Source organism: Chanodichthys erythropterus, chromosome 17 (genome assembly GCF_024489055.1).
Source record: "Chanodichthys erythropterus isolate Z2021 chromosome 17, ASM2448905v1, whole genome shotgun sequence".
Taxonomy (NCBI): domain Eukaryota; kingdom Metazoa; phylum Chordata; class Actinopteri; order Cypriniformes; family Xenocyprididae; genus Chanodichthys; species Chanodichthys erythropterus.
In genome coordinates, this window is record NC_090237.1 from 3,432,501 (window position 1) to 3,458,208 (window position 25,708).

General features: G+C 37.3%; 2 protein-coding genes across 4 annotated transcripts in view; one reads left to right on the plus strand and one right to left on the minus strand.

Moving 5' to 3' along the window:
• gria4a (glutamate receptor, ionotropic, AMPA 4a) overlaps positions 1-10,005 on the plus strand; it is a 106,422-nt gene extending 96,417 nt beyond the window's left edge. The window contains exons 14-16 of one of the 2 annotated variants that reach the window (XM_067365003.1): positions 2,293-2,407; positions 5,323-5,460; positions 9,606-10,005. In XM_067365003.1, the coding sequence (XP_067221104.1) occupies positions 2,293-2,407; positions 5,323-5,460; positions 9,606-9,770 (418 nt within the window). In that variant the 3' untranslated portion in view covers positions 9,771-10,005. Of the gene's footprint in view, positions 1-2,292; positions 2,408-2,990; positions 3,106-5,322; positions 5,461-9,605 lie in introns of both variants that reach the window. The other variant, XM_067365002.1, reaches the window with a different exon arrangement.
• Positions 10,006-14,235: 4,230 nt separating this feature from the next.
• msantd4 (Myb/SANT-like DNA-binding domain containing 4 with coiled-coils) lies at positions 14,236-25,692 on the minus strand. Of its 2 annotated transcripts, XM_067365361.1 has the most exons (4): positions 25,576-25,692; positions 23,273-23,868; positions 18,488-19,260; positions 14,236-14,290 (listed from the first exon to the last, which is right to left on the minus strand). In XM_067365361.1, the coding sequence occupies exons 2-3, from the start codon at positions 23,750-23,752 to the stop codon at positions 18,508-18,510; spliced, it is 1,233 nt and encodes a 410-aa protein (XP_067221462.1). In that variant the 5' UTR covers positions 23,753-23,868; positions 25,576-25,692; the 3' UTR covers positions 14,236-14,290; positions 18,488-18,507. The 2 variants fall into 2 exon arrangements, with proteins under 2 accessions (XP_067221462.1, XP_067221461.1); XM_067365360.1 differs by lacking the exon at positions 14,236-14,290 and having other exon boundaries at positions 16,952-19,260.
• Between the last annotated feature and the right edge of the window lie 16 nt (positions 25,693-25,708).

Genomic DNA, 25,708 nt, shown 5'->3' on the forward strand with positions numbered 1-25,708 from the left:
CAGATTGATAGAATGATAGATAGATAGAACGACAGACAGATAGATAGAATGACAGATAGATAGATAGATAGACACAGACAGATAGATAGATAGATAGATAGATAGTCAGACAGACAGTCAGACAGACAGATAGATAGACAGACAGACAGACAGACAGACAGACAGACAGACAGACAGATAGATAGATAGATAGATAGATAGATAGATAGATAGATAGATAGATAGATAGATAGATAGATAGATAGAACGACAGACAGACATAGACAGATAGATAGATAGAACGACAGACAGATAGATAGAACGACAGACAGATAGACAGATATATTAGATAGAAAGAACGACAGACAGATAGATAGAACGATAGATAGAACGATAGACAGAACGACAGACAGACAGACAGATAGATAGAATGACAGACAGATAGATAGATAGATAGATAGAACGACAGACAGACAGATAGATAGAATGACAGACAGACAGACAGACAGATAGATAGATAGATAGATAGATAGATAGATAGAACGACAGACAGACATATAGACAGATAGATAGATAGAACGACAGACAGATAGATAGAACGATAGACAGAACGACAGACAGACAGACAGATAGATAGAATGACAGACAGATAGATAGAACGACAGACAGACAGACAGATAGAATGACAGACAGATAGATAGATAGATAGAACGACAGACAGACAGATAGATAGAATGACAGACAGATAGATAGATAGATAGAACGACAGACAGACAGACAGATAGAATGACAGACAGATAGATAGATAGATAGATAGATAGAACGACAGACAGACAGACAGACAGATAGATAGATAGATAGATAGATAGATAGAACGACAGACAGACAGACAGACAGACAGACAGATAGATAGATAGATAGATAGATAGATAGATAGATAGATAGATAGAACGACAGACAGACAGACAGACAGACAGATAGATAGATAGATAGATAGATAGATAGATAGATAGATAGATAGATAGATAGACAGATAGATAGATAGATAGATAGATAGATAGAACGACAGACAGACAGACAGACAGACAGACAGATAGATAGATAGATAGATAGATAGATAGATAGATAGATAGATAGATAGATAGATAGATAGATAGATAGATAGATAGAACGACAGACAGACAGACAGATAGATAGATAGATAGATAGATAGATAGATAGATAGATAGAACGACAGACAGACAGATAGATAGATAGATAGATAGATAGATAGATAGATAGATAGATAGATAGATAGATAGATAGATAGATAGATATACAGACAGACAGACAGACAGATAGATAGATAGATAGATAGATAGATAGATAGATAGATAGAAAGACAGACAGACAGATAGATAGAATGACAGATAGATAGATAGATAGATAGATAGATAGATAGATAGATAGATAGATAGATAGATAGATAGATAGAACGACAGACAGACAGACAGACAGATAGATAGAACGACAGACAGACAGATAGATAGATAGATAGATAGATAGATAGATATACAGACAGACAGACAGACAGATAGATAGATAGATAGATAGATAGAACGACAGACAGACAGATAGATAGATAGAAAGAAAGATAGATAGATAGATAGATAGATAGATAGATAGATAGATAGATAGATAGATAGATAGAACGACAGACAGACAGACAGACAGATAGATAGAACGACAGACAGACAGACAGACAGATAGATAGATAGATAGATAGATAGATAGATAGATAGATAGATAGATAGATAGATAGATAGATAGATAGAACGACAGACAGATAGACAGATAGACAGATAGATAGATAGATAGATAGATAGATAGATAGATAGATAGATAGATAGATAGATAGATAGATAGATAGATAGATAGATAGATAGATAGATAGATAGATAGATAGATAGATAGATAGATAGATAGATAGATAGATTGATTTCCTCTGTGTTCGCTGGTTTAATTTTGATATATTAGTGAGTAATTAGCTCAGGCAGCAGAGGGGCACATTATGGGCTCACCAGGTTTTTTAAAATGATGAAAAATGTGGCCTGCTCTCATCCTCCATTTGCTTATGATGAATATTAGATCCAGAGGTGATGTGTGGAATAATGAGAGCGAGAGAGAGAGAAACATCCTGCAAAAGTCCTCATTAACAACAGCTGCCTTCCACGACCCTCTCTTATTTTCTCTCTTGTTTTCTGTTTGTTTTGTGTTCGTCTAACCCGGGCTGCCTGCGGCCCGCTCTCATGTGATGTTTATGGTTTGTTGAAGAAATGCCGTAAACCTGGCCGTGTTAAAGCTGAATGAGCAGGGGCTGTTGGACAAATTGAAAAATAAATGGTGGTACGACAAGGGCGAATGTGGCAGCGGGGGCGGGGACTCGAAGGTTAGCCACCAATGACACGCAGAGGAGTGGTAAAGAGAAAACCAAAATGTGATGCAACAGAGACATCTGCCCTGACACGGCCCTCGCCGGCCAGCGACGACAACCAAAGTCACAAATGTCCCGCAGGAGAAACGGACTGTAGAAGAAAGCAATTACTGTCAAAACAGAAATATTTGCTAAAAGATTTGTGTATTTCAGCAAATGAGGGCTATAACTGCACAGAAACAAACAGGAGAAGGCAGTTGTTTTTTGTATACAGACTTTGAACTCTTCTGCTCATCTGTCGGACGCACATTGTGCTCTGGGGTGTTTGTAATGTGCCAATAGTTCTGTATTAACAGTAACTGCTTGTGTTTTGATAATGAAATCAGGGCAGTATGTGTCTGTCGCTTGAAGCGATGGAGCGAGATCCCATCCGTACGTCTGTGGCTCGATATGGCCCCGTTTGAGCTCACACACACGTATACTCCATGGGACCTCGGCTTCATCACTTCCTGTGCTACTGTGTGCCAAGATGTATTGTAATCTAATAACATAAAATAACATGGCCTATGATGTTATTTATGTTATTCTCTCTGAGAAGAACGCCGGTAAACCTGGCGGTGTTGAAACTGAGTGAAGCAGGAGTGCTAGACAAACTCAAAAATAAATGGTGGTACGATAAGGGCGAGTGTGGACCCAAGGACTCGGGAAGTAAGGTCAGTTCCTGGACGGAAAACTGCAACAAAACCTGAAAACCGCAGCTCTGAAAGACAGTAGTCTTAACATGTCACTGTCATCATCATCATATAGATGTTATTTTTTAGATTGTCTGAAGATGGAACTGCCTAAGAAAAATTAAAGCAGAGTCTGTAGAATGAAACATTGTGACATCAGCGACGGAAGTCTGCACTATGATGTCATGCACAGGGTTCCTACACATTTTCAAATTCAAAATTCCATTCTTTTCCAAACCTCTCTGTAGATTTTTCAGACCATATTTAAAGGGGTCATGAACTGTATTGTTTTATAATGTTCCCTGGGGTGCACTTATAATGTTAGGATGATTTCTACATCAAAAATGGTCATAGTTTAGAAATAAAAGGCGTTTTTCCCTACCCTGATTTTAGCCTCTGATTCGAACGCTCTGTTTGAAGGGGCGTGTCTGCTGAGAGACTTCAGTGTAAACGCCCACTGCTGTGATTGGCTGACATCTTGCAATAACTTTTTAGCACGTTTTTACTATTACAGCTCTCAAGGTTAACTTATTGTGAAAAGTGTTGCATTACATTTAAATTTAGATAGTGGCATGAAAGGTTGCAGTGATGAACACTGTAGTCGATCACAGACATGTGGTTGAGCTCATAAAAACTGCGATCTCCTCATTGCAGCTTAATTTCTGCTCACTAACGAATGCTTTCATCATAACTAACAGTGCAAAGTCGCGAACTCGGAACTCAGTCACTGATAAACTCGCGCTGTTTGATTGACAGCTCCAGCGACTGTAAAGGGAGCGTTCTTTATCACTGTTTAAATAACAGATTATTTTCAATCCTACTAAGAGAAACAGTTGAACTTGACCATTTAGTCACTGGTTTGATTTACTGAACATCTGACTGTACATGAATCATTAATATCAGATCAGGCATTAGAATGAACACAGTTACTTACATGTTGTTGCATTACTGTCGAGTCCATATCGTAAAAGTCTGTTAGCACTGAAATGTGATTGATTTACCAAAGAATCCACAGTGAAATGAACCGAATACAAATAAATAAAGCTCACCTGAGACACTCACATTGTTGAAAATAAATAACCATATTCCTAGCATGAGGATCCTTTGAAAGGTTAATGTTATTTTAGTCCTGTATCGCTCTTCTCTCCTGATTTATATTTATAACCTGCATATATTCACCTCTGTCTGTAAATGTGGTTTGACGTTGCACAATCACCAAACAGCAAAGTACAGTCTGAATGAAAGGATCGTTTGCTCCTTTATCTGTTGCTGCTGGTTTGAGTGGCACACACATTCTTTTAGTGAAGCTCAAAAGAGACTCACTTTTGATTAATTTATTTTTAGAAATGATTCATTTTATATTTTAGAAAACAGGGGGAAATAGTCTGGAGTGGAAACAAATGTTTTTCCATACTCTGTTTTCTTTTTTTCCCCATACTTTTCCAGACCTGGAAATTACTCAAATCATATTCCATACTTTCCCAAACTGTGTAGGAACCCTGCATGACATCATAATAGAGTTAAAAAAATGTTTAGAATGCAGCTTTGTTACAGTAAAATGGATGAGTTCATTAAAATGGACAGCAAATTAGAGAGAATAGTGCACCATTAGAAGGACTACAGTGGCCAATTTTACTCTAATAATATTCACTTATTCACTCAATTAGTTTCAGGGCTAGTGGGTAGAAACCCATTATGGCTGTAGAACATTTCATACGGCGATTTCACGCCGTTTTAAACAGAGCCAGATCATATAAAATATATTTTTGAAAAATACTCAAGTAAAAAAATATTTTAATTCTTTATAAAATATTTAAAATATTATTTCAATTAAATAATCTGATACATATATTGAATATTCATATATTTTTAATGCATTTTAAACATTTTATAGAAGTATGAAAAATAAAGTTGATCTGATCAACAAAAAGACTAAACCACCAAAACCTTTGCTCTTCTGTTCATATTTGAAGCATTGGATTTCATTCTGTCTATAACTTTATAAGATGTTAAATCACTGGCACCAGTAATTAAAGCTGTCTGTAATGGAATAACTGCAGACTTTTACTTTTTAAATGAAGTGTAATTGAATATCTGCCATGTGTAAATGTGTTTGAGTCTCCGTCTCGCCACTTCCTGCGTCCCTAACACTCTCTTTTCTCCCTCCTTCCCCTTTGCACCCGTATCCCTGGCTTCCAGGACAAGAGCTCGCAGGCGCTGAGCCTAAGCAACGTGGCGGGAGTTTTCTACATCCTGGTGGGCGGCCTGGGTCTGGCCATGCTGGTGGCCCTGGTCGAGTTTTGCTATAAGTCCCGCGCCGAGGCCAAGAAACTGAAGGTGGAATCGGCCGAACTGAATTTTAGCCCCGCTCCCAGCCCAACGCACAGTGTGCAGAACTTAGCGACTTATAGAGAGGGATACAACGTGTACGGCTCTGACGCAGTAAAGATATAGGGGTAGGACAGACAGTCTGCTTGCGGTCGCAGGGGTTCGGCCTGACCCTCGTCTGTCTATAGCTGCAGCAGACGTCCGCTAATGTTGTGACAGCTTCCCATCCTTCAGTTTACAAACTTTCCTTTACTTACGTTTGTTTACTTCTGAAAGAGATCCTTTCATTTCTGTCGCTTGTCGTTCCTTTGTTTGTTTTTCGTATGGCATTTGTTTCTGGAGTTGCCTTGACTAGAACATGTTGGGATTGCATTGGTTTGGTCTTCCTGGCTGCAGTTGCTGGTGTTTGCACTGTTGGCTTTCTGTTTCAGACACCTGCATTAAAACAAACGACACAAGATGACAAACGCATACACACAGACAAACCTGCCATAGTGCTTTAGGATCTCAAATTATTACCAAACGTCTTAGCATACAACCTTCAAACACTTTATAAAGGAATGCTGCTTGTATACGTCTTACTCAGAGATGCTTTAAAGATAAAGCTCTCGGCTGTTGACCAGCACTTCTCAACTGGTGGGTTTTGATGGACAAAAAGAAATGCTACATACAAAAAAATTATCTTCATAATATGTCAATCAGCTTTTATAAAAGCTCAAGGTGCAATTTTTTGTCATTTTAGTCATTTGCAACCAATAAAATGTTTAACCCTTGCATTATGTTAAAGTCCCCCTGTAGTCAATTATTTTATCCCTTAAAACTCATCTTTGATCACCAAAATGACATATTTAAAAAAATATTCAAGTGAAAAAAATGTCTTCATGCCCTAAAATAGCTTGAATGTAACTCTACACCCTTGCCTCATTTAATATACATGGCTCAATGAATATGCAAATTAGCCCCGCCCCCTTCCCTCACGCCAGCTCGCAGAGTCTACTGTTGCTATAGTGACGAGCACTTTGTTGTTTGTGGTGTGGATATTTAAGAAAAAAGCTTGCTTCGCTTCGTATATTCGCAACTGAACTGCTCATATTTTCTGATACTTAAATTGTGTTTTAAATTATGAATTGGTAAAACGCCTTTGCTAAACGGTCTGAATCCACTTGCATTTGTTTTTGGACTGCTCTCTCACTGAATCGCCTGAAGCGATTTCTCAGTAAAACAGACAGTATCGAGAGAACAAGCAGCCGTTTTCCTCTGTGAACATGCGCTAAATGGATATTTGACAATTTTGTTGCTTTTTGGAGTTGATTTAAAAGATGAAATCCTTCAGGCGCCTGTGCCTTCTCCGTACATGAAATAAATGCACATCCTTGAATGAGCGCGGATTTCCAGCGTTTTTACTTGAACTTATCAGGTAGGCTAATATCTATGGTTTGATCCATTCCAGAGGCGGCCAAAATCAGAATTTATAATGGACTGAATAAAGCTCTCTCAGAACTTGTTGTGCAAGGACACGCCGACTGATATATGCACACGAATCACGGTCACACGCTCAGAGCAAATATTGTTTTAGCTATGTTTTATAGTATTAAAATATTTCGAAGGACAAAAACATTAACTTTACTGGCTTTACTTCAAGTCAGCTGTCACTTTGGCGCGAGCCGCTATGCGCTCGTACACTTGGCACAGCCCTTGCGACGGTTCTGACATTCATTAATATGAAGTAATATAATTAGCTTTCTGCTTGACTACGTTATCAAACAGCTAATAATGTGTTGCTAATGTTACCACACCATTCCCGTTCTTCATCTCAGAGTCAGACAGCTGTCTTCTAACAATCAGTATCCTTAGAAACACTTTGAACAACTCAGAACGTCAGTGGAGAAAGGCATATAGTTCATCATAACATCGTAATGGACTATAGCTAAATTTACAAAGCTTCAGAGCAGTCATAGTTAATGATATGCTAAAGCCTGCCGGCACGTTGTTGTGATTGGTTACAAGGTAGTCTGTGACGTCACAAATACCCACGATTTCAAACCGCAGGTTTTAAATTTGGATTCAAACATAAAATACTCAGCAATGGTGCCGAATTATGAATTTGCACATGGTTTGTCTTAAAGCATATTAAAAACACCACATAGACGTATAAACAACATTAAAAAACTTAATTTTCACTACAGGGGGTCTTTAATAATTCTTAATGTGATTTTTATCATTGGATTCAATATAATAGCAAAAATCACACTATAAAAAAATCAGGTAAAAACAGTAAACCTTCAACATGTGAAACTTTTTAAAACTGTATTAAACTTTTTTTTTATTTCACAAAACTGTGCATTTTATAAACAGTATTATAGCCATTTTTTACCTTTTGTAAAACAGAAGTTTGAAAAGCACTTAATCTGTGTGCTTTCCTGATGCTTAAACAGCAGAAGCAAGATCACGTGTTAAATCAAAGACTTTTTATATATATAGAAAGACGTGCATTCCTATTATTATGAATGGGAGAAAATGCAACGGAATAAGTCCCGCGTTCAAGAGCCAAACGCCTCATAAAGTCATCGCGTCACTGCAGCTTCAGTCAGAAGCTCCGGTTTCCTATAGAAACAGTCAGACGCGCGCTTAGGTTTGATCCAGCCTGAAAAATACCGTTTTTTTGTCATGATTAGTGCATTTAGAAACAAAATTTATGAGACAGTTGTTGTCAGATTTCATTGGTTATTTCAAATATGAAATTTAATCGAACGGTTGGCGAACAGCTTTTGAGAATTTGATGTTTCCCCATTCAAAGTGATAGGAGCTGCACTTGAATGCCGAGAGGCGTTTCAAAGATGGCCGCCGAGTGAAATGACTTGTCTTAAAGGGACATTGGTTAAATTCCCATCGAAATGAACATGAATGAACTGATAAAAATGGATGCTATCAACGCAGTGTAAATTTCTTTGGATAGAAGTATCTGCTATGCATAAATGTAAAGTTGAGATACTGACAAAATACATCAAAACCTTTTTTTAACCATTAAAGCAGAGCTAAGTAACTTTTTTTACCTTCATAAATAGTTTTCTAAGTCCTTACGATGGTTAATTGACTTGTAGTGGTGTGTTTGAGTGCACTAACCCCCTCTGGCACGTCTACGCCAGAAAACAGCACTTGCAAGTTGAGCTGCACCGACCCGAGACAATCTCGCCTCATGTTCACGTTCACGCGAGAGTGACAATATGCTTTACGGTAATTCAAAAACAATGTATATATTATGACTTTATAAGACAATTTCGAAAATTACCCACCTCCATCGAGATTTCTTGTACTGTATTTGCAAAACTACTGCGCTGGTGAGCGTTGTAGTCGTGGTAGTCCAGAGCTGCGCTTGGAGTATTTACGACAGTGTGATTCACTGAAGGAACCTGTAGGGGGAGCTTCGCAAATCTTACTGAGTTCCGCTTTAAATGTAATACAAATTTCATACACCCCTTTTACAACACATCAGCTTTGCATGCAAGTTCATAATCCTAAAAGAGAAAAGTAACAAAATATCAAGAAAAAAAAATCACTAGGTAAACCAGTAACTAGTAACTGAACATAATATAAGGGTTAAAAATAATCAACTATTGTGTTAAGTCTCGAGGCAAAACCAGTTGAGATCTGCTGCTATAGACAGTAGCAATGTGTTATTTGGTACGAGTAGAGCATTATAGATCAAACAGCTGTTGGTTTAATGATGTTCGGTTGTGTTTCAGTTTCTTTTGTTGTTAGTGGCATCAGCAAACCAATCTATAATGCTGTACTGATACCGAATAACGTTTCATATGAGACTGACCTCGAAACCCCTGCTCATGAAACATTAGCAGTATGAACATATAAAGTGTTGACTGTTAAGGGACACTGTACAATTACAACCCTAGAATTAGCGTAAACACGAGCGAAGGGCTGCATGCTTGCGTTAGAAATGCAGATGTCTAGCCATGTTGTACATTTTGAGATGTTTTCTGTATTTGTTTGTGGCGGCCTTGAGCTTTTCTCCGTTCTGTCGCTGTGAATGTGGTCGAGTGATTCCGTTGTGATGTCACTGTGTCATTTGCATATTGTTTCCCCCTCCCAGAGAGTTTCACATATTCTGACTCCGCCTCTCGTCCCGCCCCCTTCTCTAGCTCACCTTCTCGGAAGCCATGAGAAACAAGGCCCGCTTGTCAATCACGGGCAGCCTGGGGGAAAATGGGCGTGTCCTGACGCCAGACTGCCCTAAGGCCGTGCGCTCTGGCCCCTCCTTCCGACACGGCCCCGCCCTCGCTGTGGTGTCCTCCGACCTCCCATAGAAACCAAAAACTCACCTTGTGCCTTAAACCATCTTACCCCTCTACCGAAGTTCAGATTCACGCAACCACAGGAGAGCCACGTCGTCGCCGGCTTGTGCTAACGAGGACTCGGATGTGACAGACCTGAAAAGAAACAACAATTCACACTCCTTCAGCCCTCGGGAAAGACGTCAACAATTGTAAACGAGTTGGGACGGCACAGATACGAACGTTTTGACATTGTCGCGCATCAAGGATCCATGATGCCTTATCCTGAAGGGGACAAACATCATCGCCGAAGAATCACGTAGAAGACCAGTAAACTGTAAATGTAAAGACATTAGCTGCGCTTCCGTGTTTAGCCGTCCGACATCAGCAAACCTGCATTAGACGTATTAACTCACTCGAACGGCATATTTACGACATGGTCCACGATCACTAGCTGTATTTACTAAACCGTATGTAGATATTCTCTCAGGAGCCACGAAGGGGGACATCTTTTATCATCTCGACGGGATTTCTTCAAGAAGCCACTGGGAGCCGCTTGCTTTTTTGGACTGAAATGTAAATAGACCAGTAGTAAAAGCTGAACACGATTCTTTTATAAAGCATCTTAGGTAATAATTCATTGCAATAATGACTATAGGGAGACCTGACTTGTAATTAAGAGATCTTTTATAAACACACAGTATTATATATACAGAAACGGATCTATATAATAGAGGGACATCTGAACTAAATCAGCTCAGCTCAGTGTGTGAGACCATGGCATCTGTTCTGTTAACAGTTGTTTTGATAACCGATGTAACTCAGTGTGTACGTGTCTTTTGTCCTTAATGAATGTCCACGCATTTCACATGTCGCACAAACACACGAGTGTATGTGAACGCCGCACCGCATCGCACACACCGGGATCGACTCCTGATTCTCACCTTTGGTGTTTGGTTTTGTTTTTGCGTTCTTTTGTTTTTCTCTTTGTACCCACCAATTCAAATAAAACTGGAACATTTATACAATAAATAAACATCTTTTTCCTTTTCGCTCCTTAAAGGTGCCCTAGAATCAAAAATTGAATTTACCTCGGCATAGTTGAATAGCAAGAGTTCAGTACATGGAAATGACATACAGTGAGTCTCAAACTCCATTGTTTCCTCCTTCTTATATAAATTTCATTTGTTTAAATGACCTCCGAAGAACAGGCGAATCTCAACATAACACCGAATGTTACGTAACAGTTGGGATCATTAATATGTACGCCCCCAATTTTGCAATATTTACTGTTTCGTTAGCATGTTGCTAATGTACTGTTAAATGTGGTTAAAGTTACCATCGTTTCTTACTGTATTCACGGAGACTAGACTGTCATTATTTTCATTTTTTAAACACTTGCAGTCTGTATAATGCATAAACACAACTTCTCCACAAAATCTCTCCAACAGTGTGTAATATTAGCTTTAGCCACGGAGCACTATCAAACTCACTCAGAATCAAATGTAAACATCCAAATAAATACCATACTTACGCGATTAGACATGCTGCATGACGAACACTTTGTAAAGATCCATTTTGAGGGTTATATTAGCTGTGTGAACTTTGTTTATGCTGTTAAAGGCAAGCGGGAGCTCCGGGAGTGGAGAGCAGGATAATTTAAAGGGGCCGCAGCCTGAATCGGCGCATATTTAATGATGCCCCAAAATAGGCAGTTAAAAAATGTATTTAAAAAAATCTATGGGGTATTTTGAGCTGAAAATTAACAGACACATAGGGGCACCTTAGACTTATATTACATCTTTTGAAAACACGTTCTACGGCACCTTTAAATAAGCAAATGTGAATACAACATGACCCTGTAGTTCTTATCTATAACAAGGTCTTTACAGTTAGGCTTTATTAGGCTGCTGTCACTTTAAGACCTGACGCACAGACCCATTACACTGTTACACATGTGTTTTCTTTCTCAACTGTTTTCGTTCACTTAAAACATAACTGACTGTGATTATGTGAATATTTGCCAAGACCAGCATTTTGACATTATTTTGTGTATATTTGACTTTTTAAAGAGTTAGTTCAAAATTCTCTCATTAATTTCAAAACACTGCTTCATGAAGCTTCATGTTTTGAATCAGTGGTTCGGAGTGTGTATCAAACACAAACCAAAGTCACGTGATTTCAGTAAACAAGGCTTTGTTAGGTCATAAGTGTTTCGAAAACGTTTCAATAGTTCACGTGACTTTGGCAGTTTGATACGCGCTCCGAACCACTGTTTCAGAACAAAAGATTCGTAAAGCTTTGAAGCTTCATGAAGCAGTGTTTTGTAATCGCCCATCACTAGATATTGTTGAATAAAGTCATTATTTTGTTTTTTTGGCACACAAAAACTATTCTTTTTGCTTCGTAACATTAAGGTTGAACCACTGTAGTCACATGAACTGTTTTAAATATGTCTTTAGTATCTTTCTGGGCATTTGAAAGTGTTAATTATCTTGCTGTCAATGGAGACCTCACTGAGCCATCGGATTTCATCAACAATATCTTAATTTGTGTTCCGAAGATGAACGAAGGTCTTAAAGGTGTGGAACGACATGAGGGTGAGTAATTAATGACAGAATTAAATTTTTGGGTGAACTAACCCTTTAAGTGCAATAAGCAGTGAAAAATTATTTAATTCAGTACTGAGGGGTGGCTTTATGTGTGTTAATGCAAAAACACGCAATTCTACGCCGAAATTCAAGCCCTGAAACACCAACAATATTCAACCGGAACAAAAGTGAGTGAGGGGAGACGAGTTTATGTGTCAACAACTCGTTGTCGGAGATGAGAGAGAAAGAGCAGCTGGTATTGTGTGTCTATTCTGCGGAAAGTTAGTATTGGAAGTATTTCAGATATTTCAGTGTCGATATGCATCGGAAAAAAATTTTTTTTGACAACACTACATTGCACTTAATTTATTATTTCAGATGCTTTTTTTAAAAAGACTAAAATTTAAAAATGTAGATATTATATAGAAAATTCAACCCCTATATATTAGATGAGTAAATGATAAGAATTTTGGTGAACTGTCTCTTTAAGGCTAGTTCACACTACTGAAACAAGTTACTTACAGTCACAGTAACATTATCAGTAAATGTATGTGTGAAATGTGTTCTGTTAAAATTAGTCATGAACCAAAATTTTGGCAATCAAAAATATTTGGCTGCAAAAAAAATCAAATAAAATGAATACATCACTAAAATGTGCATCACTAGTTAAAAATAAATACTTTCTTCTAAACCAGATTAATATGCTGAGTCAGTAAACTAGGTCACACTTTAGTTTAGGGTCCAATTCTCACTATTAACTACAACTTTTGCCTCAATAAACTCCTAATTACTGCTTTATTAATAGTTTGTAAGGCAGTTGTTACATTTAGGTATTGGGTAGGATTATGGGATGTAGAATATGGTCATGCAGAATAAGGCATTAATATGTGCTAATAAACAGCCAATATCCTAGTAATATGCATACTAATAAACAACTAGTTAATAGTGAGAATTGGACCCTAAACTAAAGTGTTACCATAAACGATTTTCAAGTTGGCTTCCCCAAAACGTAGAAAACGCTATGCTTTCAAAACATTGAAGTGTTTGTTTATGCATCTCAGCCCGCCTCATTGACTCATTAGCTGTTCTCCAAAACACACAGAACATCTTAAACTGGTATAACCAGCTGGTTTGTTGCTGGTCCAAGATGTTCTAGAAACTTGGACCAGCTAATGACCAGCTGGAAACCATCTACCATGTTCCAGAACAGTGACTTGCTCTCCCTCATGTCGATCCAAACCTGTATTGACTTTCTTTGTTCTGTAAAGCATGAAAGAAGATGAGTAAATTATGAGAAATTTGGGTAAACTGGTTCCTTTAAGGTAAGCTCACACTACCAAGAACTTTACTAGTAATTTTAGCAATAAATGTATGCGTGAATTTAGCTACTTTCTCCTTAATTTCTCTGCAAGATTAATATGCAGAGTCAGCAAAAACTAAACCATTTGCAGGTTGGTTTCCCAAAATGTAGAAACTGAGGTGCTTTCATTCATGTGTTTCTTTATGCATCTCAACCAGCCTGACACATCAGCATTGACTCAATAGCTGGTCATTAACTAGTTTACCAGACATCATTCTCCAAAAACACAGTGTATAACCTAATGACCAAACTAGAAAACCATTTTTCCCAGAAAGGAGACCAGCTGCAACATCAAAAATGATCTTCAGAGGATCACAGAGCAACTCAAGAACCCTGGATCATAAAAAGAAGAGCGAAGAACCAGGAGAAATGACCCTGTAGACGGCTGAGGTATAATCCAGACTTTATAAAACACAATAGATGGTATTAAAGAAAGACAGAGAAATCTGACGGCCAGATCTCGCTCATTCTCACTTACAGACAGACACATCTGAGGCTTCCTTTCATCGGGGGGAAATCCGGTTTGCTCTGGAGATTTCCATTACTTCCCACATCATCAAACACTCCTTCTCCCAGACTGCTCGCTTCCAATCCCATGGGCTCTTAACACAAACACGTTTGTTAGAAATACAGACATTTGTGAGCTTCACATACTAGAAATGAGAGCTTAATAATACTGATATAAGAGCAGAATATTCTTTCTTCCCATAAATATTTCTCTGAGAAACACTTCCTGACTTCTAAATGATTCTATCATGTGTTTTTTTCCCATGTTTAAGTTTCTTTTGTGTGTAATGTTGCTGTTTGAGCAACTTCTCTAGTCTTGAGGTTTCTTCTGTCACAATATTCTTCATTTAAATAATTCATACGCAGAAAAAAAGGGGCGGGGCCTGGTTGAGTTTGTTAGTAGTGTGTTATGGTAAGGGGCGGGACATTTCCCAAATGCTCGAAACACTTGACCAATCACAACACACTGCTCCAGCCGACCAATCAGAGCACATTGTGCTTTTCAGAAGGAGGGGCTTCATAGAGACAGGAACTAAACAGAGCGTTACTGACAGACTGGGAACAGAGGAGCTGCAACAATGGAGAATATGAGGAAAATAACAAACATTCAAGCAGGAAAACCTGCTCTAGTAGAGCCCGAAAACAACATCAAGACTTACACAGAACGTTTCTCAAAGAATTGGACTGAACACATTATTCAAAGAAAACGAAAATTCCCTGAAAACGTCCTCCCCGGAGCATTTATTGAAATTAAACTACAAAAACAACTAGTTTAGAACATTCACAACTTCCTGTTTCGACAGGAAAAAGAAAACTGAGTTTATCAGACCATTTAAATTCTTTAAATTCTATTTATTTTTGTGCTTTGCCACATCTGGAACATACATTTAAAACACACACACACACCATTTACGTATATTGCACGTACAGTACAATAAAACACACCTTTCTGAGTCCATCAACACTAACAGCACCAGCTCACAAAAACTAAACATCCATAAAACCCTTTGTCTTTAAATTACACAACCTTCGTCTGAGCAAGAAAACATGTTCACCAGAGATCCAACGGAGGAAAGCGGCTTTAAAGACAATAAAACATGGCACCAAACAGCTTTTCCACTTCATTAGAAATGCAGAGAGAAGCTGAACTGAACCGTGCGGCCTGTTTCACACACCTGCGTCTGCTGAGAGCAGCTACACACAAATAAAGTGATATCTAGGAGCGTTTCCGTTAATAATAGCCACACATTAATAAATCAAGAGTGAATTATTAAGAACTATTAGAAATGTAACCGTCTTGAATTTAACATAAAGAAAAAACATTTACAGCCAAATGGTCATTTACACAGAACCTGATGTGGAGATACACACAGTTCGCCCAAAATGAAAATTCATCATTTACTCGCATGAAATATCTTCTTTTGTGATTCACAGAAGAAAGTCATGAAGGTTTGGAGACAGAATGTTGATTTTTGTATGAACTATCTCTTTAAATCATGTGGATTCAGTCAAATTTACAGTATAGAAAGTGTTTTTTGTATTTCACTGCATGTGGACATATTTTTTCCAAAAAGAGTGAACTTTTACATGTTGCTTCATTATGCATTTTATTCATTATCTGCATGTTTTGAAGCATCAATTTCCCTTTTCTCCCTCTTTTTTTTTGGGGGGGGGGGCATATGCAATGAAAGACAATCACTTTTTAGAAAGTAAACTAGTCACGCTGATAAAAAGGTTCACAGATCATTTTCACTATATTTTCTGCTGATGTTCAGTGTAAAATTAAAAACAAAACACTCTGCTTTTATGTGTGATGTGTGAAACAGGCCTAAGACACACTTGGATGAAAAAAATAAACGATCACGAAACTATTAAAAACAAATTAGAAAAGCATATACCTTCAATGCAATGCAAGTCGATTGTATATGACGCATAAACGTAAATGTAACATCCGACAGGAATTACACGACCACAGAAACAGGCAGCTGCAACAGCTGAAGTTCAGGGATCATCGAGGCCTGAAAACAACCACCGTAAGAGAACAAACAAACACACAAACTCAAACACTACATTCACGAATCAGGCCATTATGAGCGAATCTCTCGAAACCTGTGAAGAATATGTTTTACCTCACAATCAAAAGAAAAAATAAGAAAAGATATGGGCCTAAAAGCCAGTTCACACCAAGAACAATAACTATATTAGCTTTACACCAGTGGACGATATTGTTTTGTTTATTCTAAAAGCGCGCGCTGCAGTTTTGTTGTCTGCCGCTAAAAAGCAGGATGGATTCTGATTGGCTGTCAATGTTTTTATTGTTCTGAAAGTGATTCCAACGATATTGTTTCTCTGTGCCGTTATCGTTATAGTTGTGGTGTGGATTCTGCTATAGTTTTATATTTAGAATGATTTTTAGATTTTTATCATTGCAGCGCCACCTACTGGTCCAGAGATATGAAAAATGGCTATTTCTGCTTATAACTTCTGAACGGTTTGCCCCAAAATCATAAAAGTACTCTCATTAGATTTGGGGTGGAATTCCAAGTTAAATGCTATCAAATTTGGCCATTTTTTTGGACGTTGGCCATTTTTTGCATATTTATTTGCATATCATTACAAAACTCAGTATCGTGCCGATGCTCTGAAGGTAAAATTAAATATTCACATGCTTATGATATTGGTAAGGTTGACTTATTTTCACAGGATATCCTTAGATTCCTGAGTCCAACGATACCAAACATGCTAGGTTTTGCCTTATGGTTTGTGCAACGTTGTGATTTAGCGTTTAAACAACTTTTGTGAATATCTTCGAAACTGTCCGATTGAGACGAAACCACCATACAAAAATCTGAAACATAGGTTGTTGACTAAACGTTAATGGCCAAATGTAAAAATTTTGAGTGGCAAAAAAAGTGGACATGGGTAATTTTTATGTTCTCATAAAATTAAATATAAATGTCTAAGATTTTTATCATTATCGTCCTTGGTGTGAATGGGTCTTAAAATAGTCTTCCTTTTTTTTTTTTGATGAAAAACAAATCTTATTTTTTTTCTCTTGACCTATAAGATTTTTCTTTGACTGTTCACATTCATGTTTGTGAGTAAATAAGCGAAACTCACTCTGAGCACCGATAGTTTTGCGAACATTATGCAAGATCTGAAGTGAAATCGCTTTGACATCAAGACCAGAGAAAACCTGATTGTTTCAAAATAAAAGCGTGGCTTCACGTCTCTGAGCATACAAACATATAAATCATTTATAGAAACAATTTGGACAGTACCATACATTCACATTTACAATGATTCCACATAAATCCATCCTGTAGTGTGAACACATAAGAGCCCTTATACAATCCAACTCTTTTTTTAAGCTCTCTGTTTTACTCTGTACATTAAACACAGTATGGTAACAAAGTACATATCATCTGGTAAAAAGTTAATCAGGAGTATCTGTATTTTTTTTTTTCTTCAATATGTGAAAAGTGCATTCAGATACTTCTGCATAAATTTTTACAAGATAATCAATACACAATACTCAAGCATAAAACCATCTCACGAGTTGTTTTGCATGAGCAGAAGGCAATTTTGTGGGCTGACCTGATCTATACAGTCAGAAACATGTCATATAATTTAAATCCCGTTTACCATAGATATCCATTCATTTCTGTAGGGAAAAATTAGATAAATATACGGTGTTGATTTTTGCACTTCAAATAAAGTAAAAAATTCAGAACAGTTTTTTCTGCCAACTGTATAAAAGAAACTGAAAGACAATATTTTAAAATTAATTATAAATTATTATAGTATTTAGTATATTGAGTTAGCTTTTATATGTTCAGTTTTCATTTTAGTTTGCTTTGGTGATTATGCTTTTGTCTTTTTTTATTATTTTTGTTTTAAATATGTCTATATGGCTTATTTTTATTTCAGTTTTAGTAATTTTAGTACTCGGTCCAATTTTATTTCACTTAATCCTATTTTATTTTTATGTCAATTAATGATAACGATTTGTGATGGTTTTACAAACTAAAGAATAAAAGACGCATATAGAATCGCAGCTTTTTTCTATTTTATTTGTGAAATGAGGTACGGTATGTAAAATGGACTGCTGCACATGTTCAGAAGTGAGTCCTCTTTACCATCTTGTTTATGAACTGCTTGCATTCATTGCTTGAATAATTTTCAGCTAATTTTTTCAAATGTTTGGCAAAAAGTTCAAAAACAACAAATGTTTTAATTTTTTCCCCACAGGAATGAATGGGTAACTATGGAAACAATGATTTTTCGCCTACCCAACTGTATCTATGGCGTTTCACGAGTGCAGCGCCATCTGTTGTCCATCTTTATGAAGCTGCAGTCTCTCTTTCTCCACCTGCAGGCGCTCTTTCTCAATCTGCAGTCTGCCCGACTCGAACTTGAAGAACTGCAGTCTCTCTTTCTCCAGCAGGAGGCGCTCTTTCTCTAACTTCAGCTTCTCTGCCTCCAAATCCACTGCCATTGGCCAAGCCAGCTTCCTGTCCTTCTCTCCGTCCAATGAGGATGACGAGGGGGCAGAGGATGATGTTGTGGGCGTGGCTACAGAGGTCGAGGGGGCGGGGCTCTGTTGGAGCGGCGTGTTTTGTTGCAAGACCAGTCGCAATCGTTCTCGCTCCACCTGCAGACGTTCCTTCTCCAGCTGCAACCTCTCTCTCTCCACCTCCCCTTGCCGCAACCTTTCTTTCTCCACCAGGAGGCGCTCTTTCTCCACCTGTAGTCGTTCGGACTCCACCTGCAAGCGGTGTTTCTCCAGGTCCAGTCTCTGCCTCTCCAGCGCCACCAGCAGACTTGTGTTCTCCCCTCCGGCTAATCCCAATCCAGCTACGCCCATCCCAGTAATGCCACCAACTCCGAGCCCCAGGTCTCGGCCTGCAGCTGTGGGCTTCGTGGAGCTCAGCACGCCGAATTCATCGATGTGACCGAAGACCTCAGGAACTCGCCCCTCACGGTCCATTTCAGGGAGGATGGAGGGAAAACAGTCATCATCGTCCTCCTCACCCTCCCCACCTTCTCCAACCTCTGCTTCCAACTAAGGAAATGGAAAATTACAAATAGAAACAAAGTCAGCAGTAATTACGAGGTGATTTTAGAGAAAAAAAAAAGTTTAAAGTGTAACTTTTAGCCAGTCAGTATTTTAATTAGGGCCAAGAACCGAAGGTGCGTTGGCACCTATTGTAATCGTTAGTGTTCGTATTATTCTTCTTCCTTATTCTTCCGCTCGAGTCTATAGCAGCGCATAGAACCGTACGGTAAAAAGTTGTGAAAATTGGCACACTGATAGAGGTCAGTCGCAACATTAACCACACTGATTTTGGTGTCTATAACTCAATCCCTCTAGCGCCACCAACTGTCCAAATTTGCACTCACATTTATGCTAATAACTTATGAACCGTATGGACTAATAACAAATTTTTTTTTTCCTTGATTTTCAGAAAAACCATTGCTCCAATTTTCAAAAAAATTTAACCAGATCATCTTCGGACCATGTCGACAAAAAGTTATGGAATTCAAGTCGATTCATCAAACCATTCTCAAATAACGCATGAATGAATTTAACACAGCATTTGCGAAAACAGACGCTGTATCTCAGAAACCCTTTATCGTATTTAGACCAAACTTGGTACATGTCATCATAAGCATGACCTGAGGCTACATTCTGCATCTTTGTGCAGCGCCACCTACTGGTCCGGAGATACAAAAAATGGCTATTTTTCCTTATAACTTCTGAAGTGGTCTTGTTAGATTTGGGGCAGAATGCCAAGTTAAATAATATCAAATTCTCCCATATCAGCCATGCCCAATTGGCCATTTTGAATTTTGTAGTAAAATGCTGTATTTTATGAACACATTTGCATATCATTACAAAACTCAGTATGGGTCAACAGCACGATGCTCTGAAAGTAAAATTAAATTCACATGCTTATAATATTGGTAAGGTTGACTTTTTTTTCACGGAATATCCTTAGATTCCAATGATATCAAACATATGCTAGGTTTCGCCTTATGGTTTGTGCAACGTCAAGTCAAGTCATCTTCATTTATATAGCGTTTTTCACAATACACATTGTCTCAAAGCAGTTTCACAGTGACAAAATTTTTCACAGAGGAAAAAATTTTATCGAGCTAAAGTTGGTTTTTGATTGAATCACTTCCATTGTAAAATTTGTTAATTATTACTTTAGGGTCCACTAAAATGACACCTTTCCTACTGAAAAACCGAATACCTTTAATGCAATCTTGCCGTTCATTTACATGTTTAGTCTATAGGTTTGCATGTTTGAGTGTGTATGTGCGCAGAAGCTTGGTCTTTAAAAAAAAAAAAGAAGAAAAAAAAATGATATTTTCCAAATTACTTGTCTAGTCCGCATAATACAGGAAAAGTGCAACATTGTGATTTAGCGTTTAAACAACTTTTGTGAATATTTTCGAAACTGTTAGTCCGACTGAGACGAAACCACCGTACGAAAATCTGAAACATAGGTTGTTGACTAAACGTTAATGGCCAAATGTAAAAATTTTGATAGTAAGTGGCAAAAAAATGCCATCAAAGTTGGACGTGGGTCATTTTTATGTTCTCATAAATATAAATGTCTATAATTCCTAAACGAAATGAGATATTTTCACCAAATTTGACAAGATTATGTATGAGGACACACAAAAAAAAGCATTGAACAAAATATGAAATTGGCTCTAACCACAGTATCATTGGTCTGATTGACTTCAAAACTGACATGCAGTATCTTTGTCTCAGTTAGTCCATTATGACATTGGTGTACCTTGAAAAACATGGCCATCATTTTAACCCTTGTGCTGTGTTGAAAATCCAATCACACTCATGGTGTTCCCGGTCAAAAATGACCAGCCTGCAAAAAATTGCTTATAAATCTCTCGTTATGCTACCTTATCACCAAATATTGGATTCAATCTTTTTGTGTTCGATCGTAGGCCTTATTTATCTGAGCTCATGTACCTCAGTTTTTGAGTGAAAAAAGTGTTTTTTGTGGATAATTTTGTCAATTTTGCTTGAAATATGAAAAAATGCGCTGTTTATCACACTAGTGTGCTTTAATGTTTAAGCATTGTTTTGAAATGTTTTTATTTTGTTTTTATTTATTACAAAATGGCACAAAATCACACTTGTTGTGTTCCCGGTCAAAAAATGACCGCCCTGCAGAAAAATCGCTATTTTATTACCAAAAATTGGATGCAATCTTTTTGTCAACTTGTTTTCTTTAAATTAGGACAGGTTTTGTATTGATTTTTGAAACTGTTTGATCATAGGCCTCACTGATCTGAGCCTCACTGATTTGAGGATAGAGTTCTGTTCTGTGCGAAAGAAAGCCTGTAATACTCAAAATAGTTTGTTTGTGTACATCAACATGTGTGTATGTGCAAGGATGCATGAGTATGCATGTATCCACACATGCAGAGGTCCGAGGCCTTTATTTTTGCTCGTTCACATGTCTCTGTGTGAACATGAACATGATGAACATGCTCCTGAACACTAATTGTTTCTCTGATTTTCAACTCCCCCATTCATTTTCAATGGGCGGTCATTTTTGACCAATATAAGCTCAGACCCAGTTATTTTTGTGTGATTCAAGTGTGATTTTATACCTTTTTGTAATAAATAAAAACCAAAATAAAAACATTTCAAAACACATTTCCTGCTTAAACATTAAAGCACACTAGTGTGATAAACAATGCAAATTATTTTCATATTTTTTGTAAAATTATCCACAAAAAAATACTTTTTTCATTCAAAATCTGAGAAGCCTACAACAGATAAATGAGGCCTACGATTAATCAAATGCAAAAAGAAATAATTTTTTTTTTTTTTTTTTTTTAAACAGTCCTAAATGAAAGAAAACGAGCTGACAAAAAAGATTGAATCCAATATTTGGGGATAATGTAGCATAATAAAGAGATTTATAAGCAAATCCCCAAAAAAAGAACAAAAATTTTTTTTTTTTTTTGAGAAGTAGCTATACCATGTGTGAACAAAGTCACAAAGTTTCAGTCCAATGCAATAACAGTAACTAGTATTTTTGGGAAAAAGAAAATATTCTCCAGGTCAAAATGACCCGAACACCACATGAGGGTTAATTAAAAGATCCAAAGCTGCAATGGTTTTGCATATTGCTATGTTTTACGAAGGCATTGGCATATAGTTACAAAACTCAGTGTGTGTCTTTGGCACTATGCCCTGAAGGTACTCAAAACGTTTCAGGGCAAAATTTTATTATAAGCAATTATATATCTCATTACAACTCAATGTATTTATGGCTCTTCAACCTTTTTGCTTAAAATGATCTTCAAAAGTCTTTATTTACTCATTTTGCTGTTGGTCTGTTGCTAGCTTTCTTGGCTTCTGTTGTGCTTGGCCTCTTAATTGCTACTTGCAGCTAAATTTTAAAGCAATACTATGTAACTTCTGGCCCTCTAGTGGTTGAAGCATAAAACCATAGTGGTTTAGGGTACGGCATAAACACGGTGCAAGATGGTTTTGTGATGTATTTGCTCATTAATTAAATTTTGAGTTGCATAGTGTAGCTTTGAGTGGTATTTTCAGGGCATTTTAGCAAAGATAATGTTGCCAGAAAATCCAAGGCATAATCCTCAGATGACGGCGGTCAAAAGTTGTCAATGATTAATCATGTTGTTTTAATGTTTTTTAAAAGAAGTCTCATTCTTTCCTTCAGAAATCATACTAATATGTTCAAAAAAACATCTCCTATTATTATGTGGAAACAATGATACGTTTAATTTCAGGATTCTTTGATGAAAAGAAAGTTCAAAAGAACAGCATTTATTTGAAATAAGAACGTCTTTACTGTTACTTTTGATTAATTTAATGCATCCTTGCTAAATAAAATTAGTAATTTCTTAAAATAGAAAAGTCTTAACCCCAAACATTTGAACAACAGTTTATCAAACTTCTTCAACAAACAGCTTGATGGTGTGACGATTACTTGAACCAAAATAGAGGACAATCTGATGAATGTAGAGGGATGAATTTGAAAAAGTATGTAAATACATACTCTGTAGCTGCTGGCCTCATCGTCCTCCATTTTGACCCCAGGCGTGTGTGTGCTGGGCTCCCCGAGGTCCGTCAGGTCCTGCCAGTCGCATGACGAGTCTTTAGAAAACCCACTGAGGTCCAGTGACTGGTCACCACCACCCAGAGACGCTTCATTATCTGGAGAAGAAGATTCAAACTCCTGCTTCAATCCAGACGCCAACTCAGCCTGAAGCTGCTTTCGTTTCATGAGGGCACGCCAGTCCAGGTAGCGTCGCTTGACCTCGGCCGCCGTACGCAGCTCACCCTCGCCCAGCGCGTTGACGCTGTCCGCGACCTCTTCCCACGCTCGCCGCTTCAGCTCGTTGATGGCCATGTTCTGCTGCCGGGAGAACAGAATCTCACGTCGCTTGTGGATCTCGCGGATGAGAGTCTGAGTTTCTTTCACGCTGTAGTTACTCTTCCTCTTCCTCTTCAGGTGCTTCATCTGCAGGAAGTCCATGCTGGAAGTGACTGGCTACTGAGAAATGATTGGACACTGAAAAATTTCTGTCACTCCAGACAAATTTTCAAGTTCATGTTGACACACATTTAGTGCAGGTGTCTAACACAGATCTCCTGCAACAAACACACACACAAAGATTTACTTACACGCAATAAATAAATGTTCAGTAATGTCTGAAATAGACATGTGCCGATATTCAGTAATACGATATATCACAATGCACGATAATGTTACCGTGGGCACTTCAAAATATGCTGAATGAAAGCAGAGGGCGCTGATGAAAAAGCAGAAATGCAGCGGTTACCCCGGAAACCCCCGGAAACATTGCAGCTGCGCTACTACAGTATTTAAAATGCTTCAAACAGCCATTCAGTTTTTTGTAATCTCAATGTTATTCATCACAGCACCAAATATTTAATACTTTAAGACTATTTATTTTTTAAACCTAAACATTTTTATATTTTAATCTGGACTACAACAATGATTGAAAATGTTATGATTATTTGTTATTGTTCAGTAACACAGACATAAAGGCTTCATTAGTCAGCATGTTAATTCATTATTACCAAACTGACAATGAAAATACTTATAAAGCATTTATTAATCTTAGTTAATGTTTAATAACATTACTAAATCATGGGCTGTAATTATTATTTAATTGACCTGAGCTAAAACTAACAAAGATCACTTGTATTTTTTAATGTAAAAAAAAATAATAATAATAATAATACCATCTGTAACAAATGTAGCTATTGCTAATTCTTAATCTTAGTTAATGCATATATTATAATACATTATTATTACAATATTTTGCACTCTCATCTCTTTGAAACATTTTACTTTATAATTTTTTTTTATATTTTTTGTATATTGAGTTCTTAAACCTGTTATACTATGACAACACTGTTTTTGCAACTTATTTCTATACCGTGATAAAAGCCTCAGCAATTAATCGCAACATGAAAATCTGATACGTCACATGCCTAGTCTGAAAGAATCTTTCTCTGTGATGTTAAACTGTAATTTATTCCTGTGATCAAAGCTGAATTTTCAGCATCATTACTCCAGTCTTCAGTGTCACATGATCCTTCAGATTTGCAGCTCAAGAAACATTTATGATTATTATCAATGTTGAAAACAGTATTTTTGTGGACTTTTTTTTTCCATGTTTCTTTGACGAATAGAAAGTTCAAACAAACAATTTAAATATGATCAATTTAATGCGTTGCTTAATAAAATAATTACGTTAATGAAATTTAAAAAAAAAAAAACAGATCTTACTGACCACAAACTTTTGAACAGTAGTGTACAGTATATCCTGTTCAAATAAAGATTGAAGAAGATTATATAATCATTATATCATAATGTAATAACACAAACAAACACATATACATATATCATTGCACATATATCATTGCATTATTTTAAATAACAAGAAGTTTCATGTAAACACCATGATAATTGAATATGGTAGCCATGCAGTACCTTGATATTACCATAGTACAACTACAATACTTTTTCTAAGGGGATAACTGTAGTAACTATGGTGTTTCTGGTGGAAAATAGGGTATATTTATACATTTACTGTATGATTATCAGTATGACATCATGCAAATAAAACATTTTAATGAATATCAAACATAAACAAATCAGTACGGCGGTTGTTTTTGCTGTTCAATTACAACAATCTCGGCAGAAAAGGCTTCTATAGGCACATATATGTCGTTTTGCACACATGTGGCTCTTTATATAAAATAAACATGATAACACACACTACACAATACAGTCACGGTTATTTGATTATTTATTCAAACACTCACCGGTGGAGAAAAGCATCATCCACTCCATCCACACGCGTCTCGCTCCGCCTCCACAGCGTTTCCGAACTGAGCCGAACACTTCCGACAACGCGCGAATCCCCTGCGCCATTGGTCGGCGAGCGTCACCGCCCCT

Bases quoted from the DNA above. Each gene is read 5' to 3' on its own strand.
- msantd4 (XM_067365361.1), bottom strand. From the start codon at position 23,752: ATGGACTTCCTGCAGATGAAGCACCTGAAGAGGAAGAGGAAGAGTAAC. The intron at 19,261-23,272 runs GTATGTATTTAC...CCATTTCCTTAG, and splicing joins ATGAGGCCAGCAGCTACAGA to TTGGAAGCAGAGGTTGGAGA.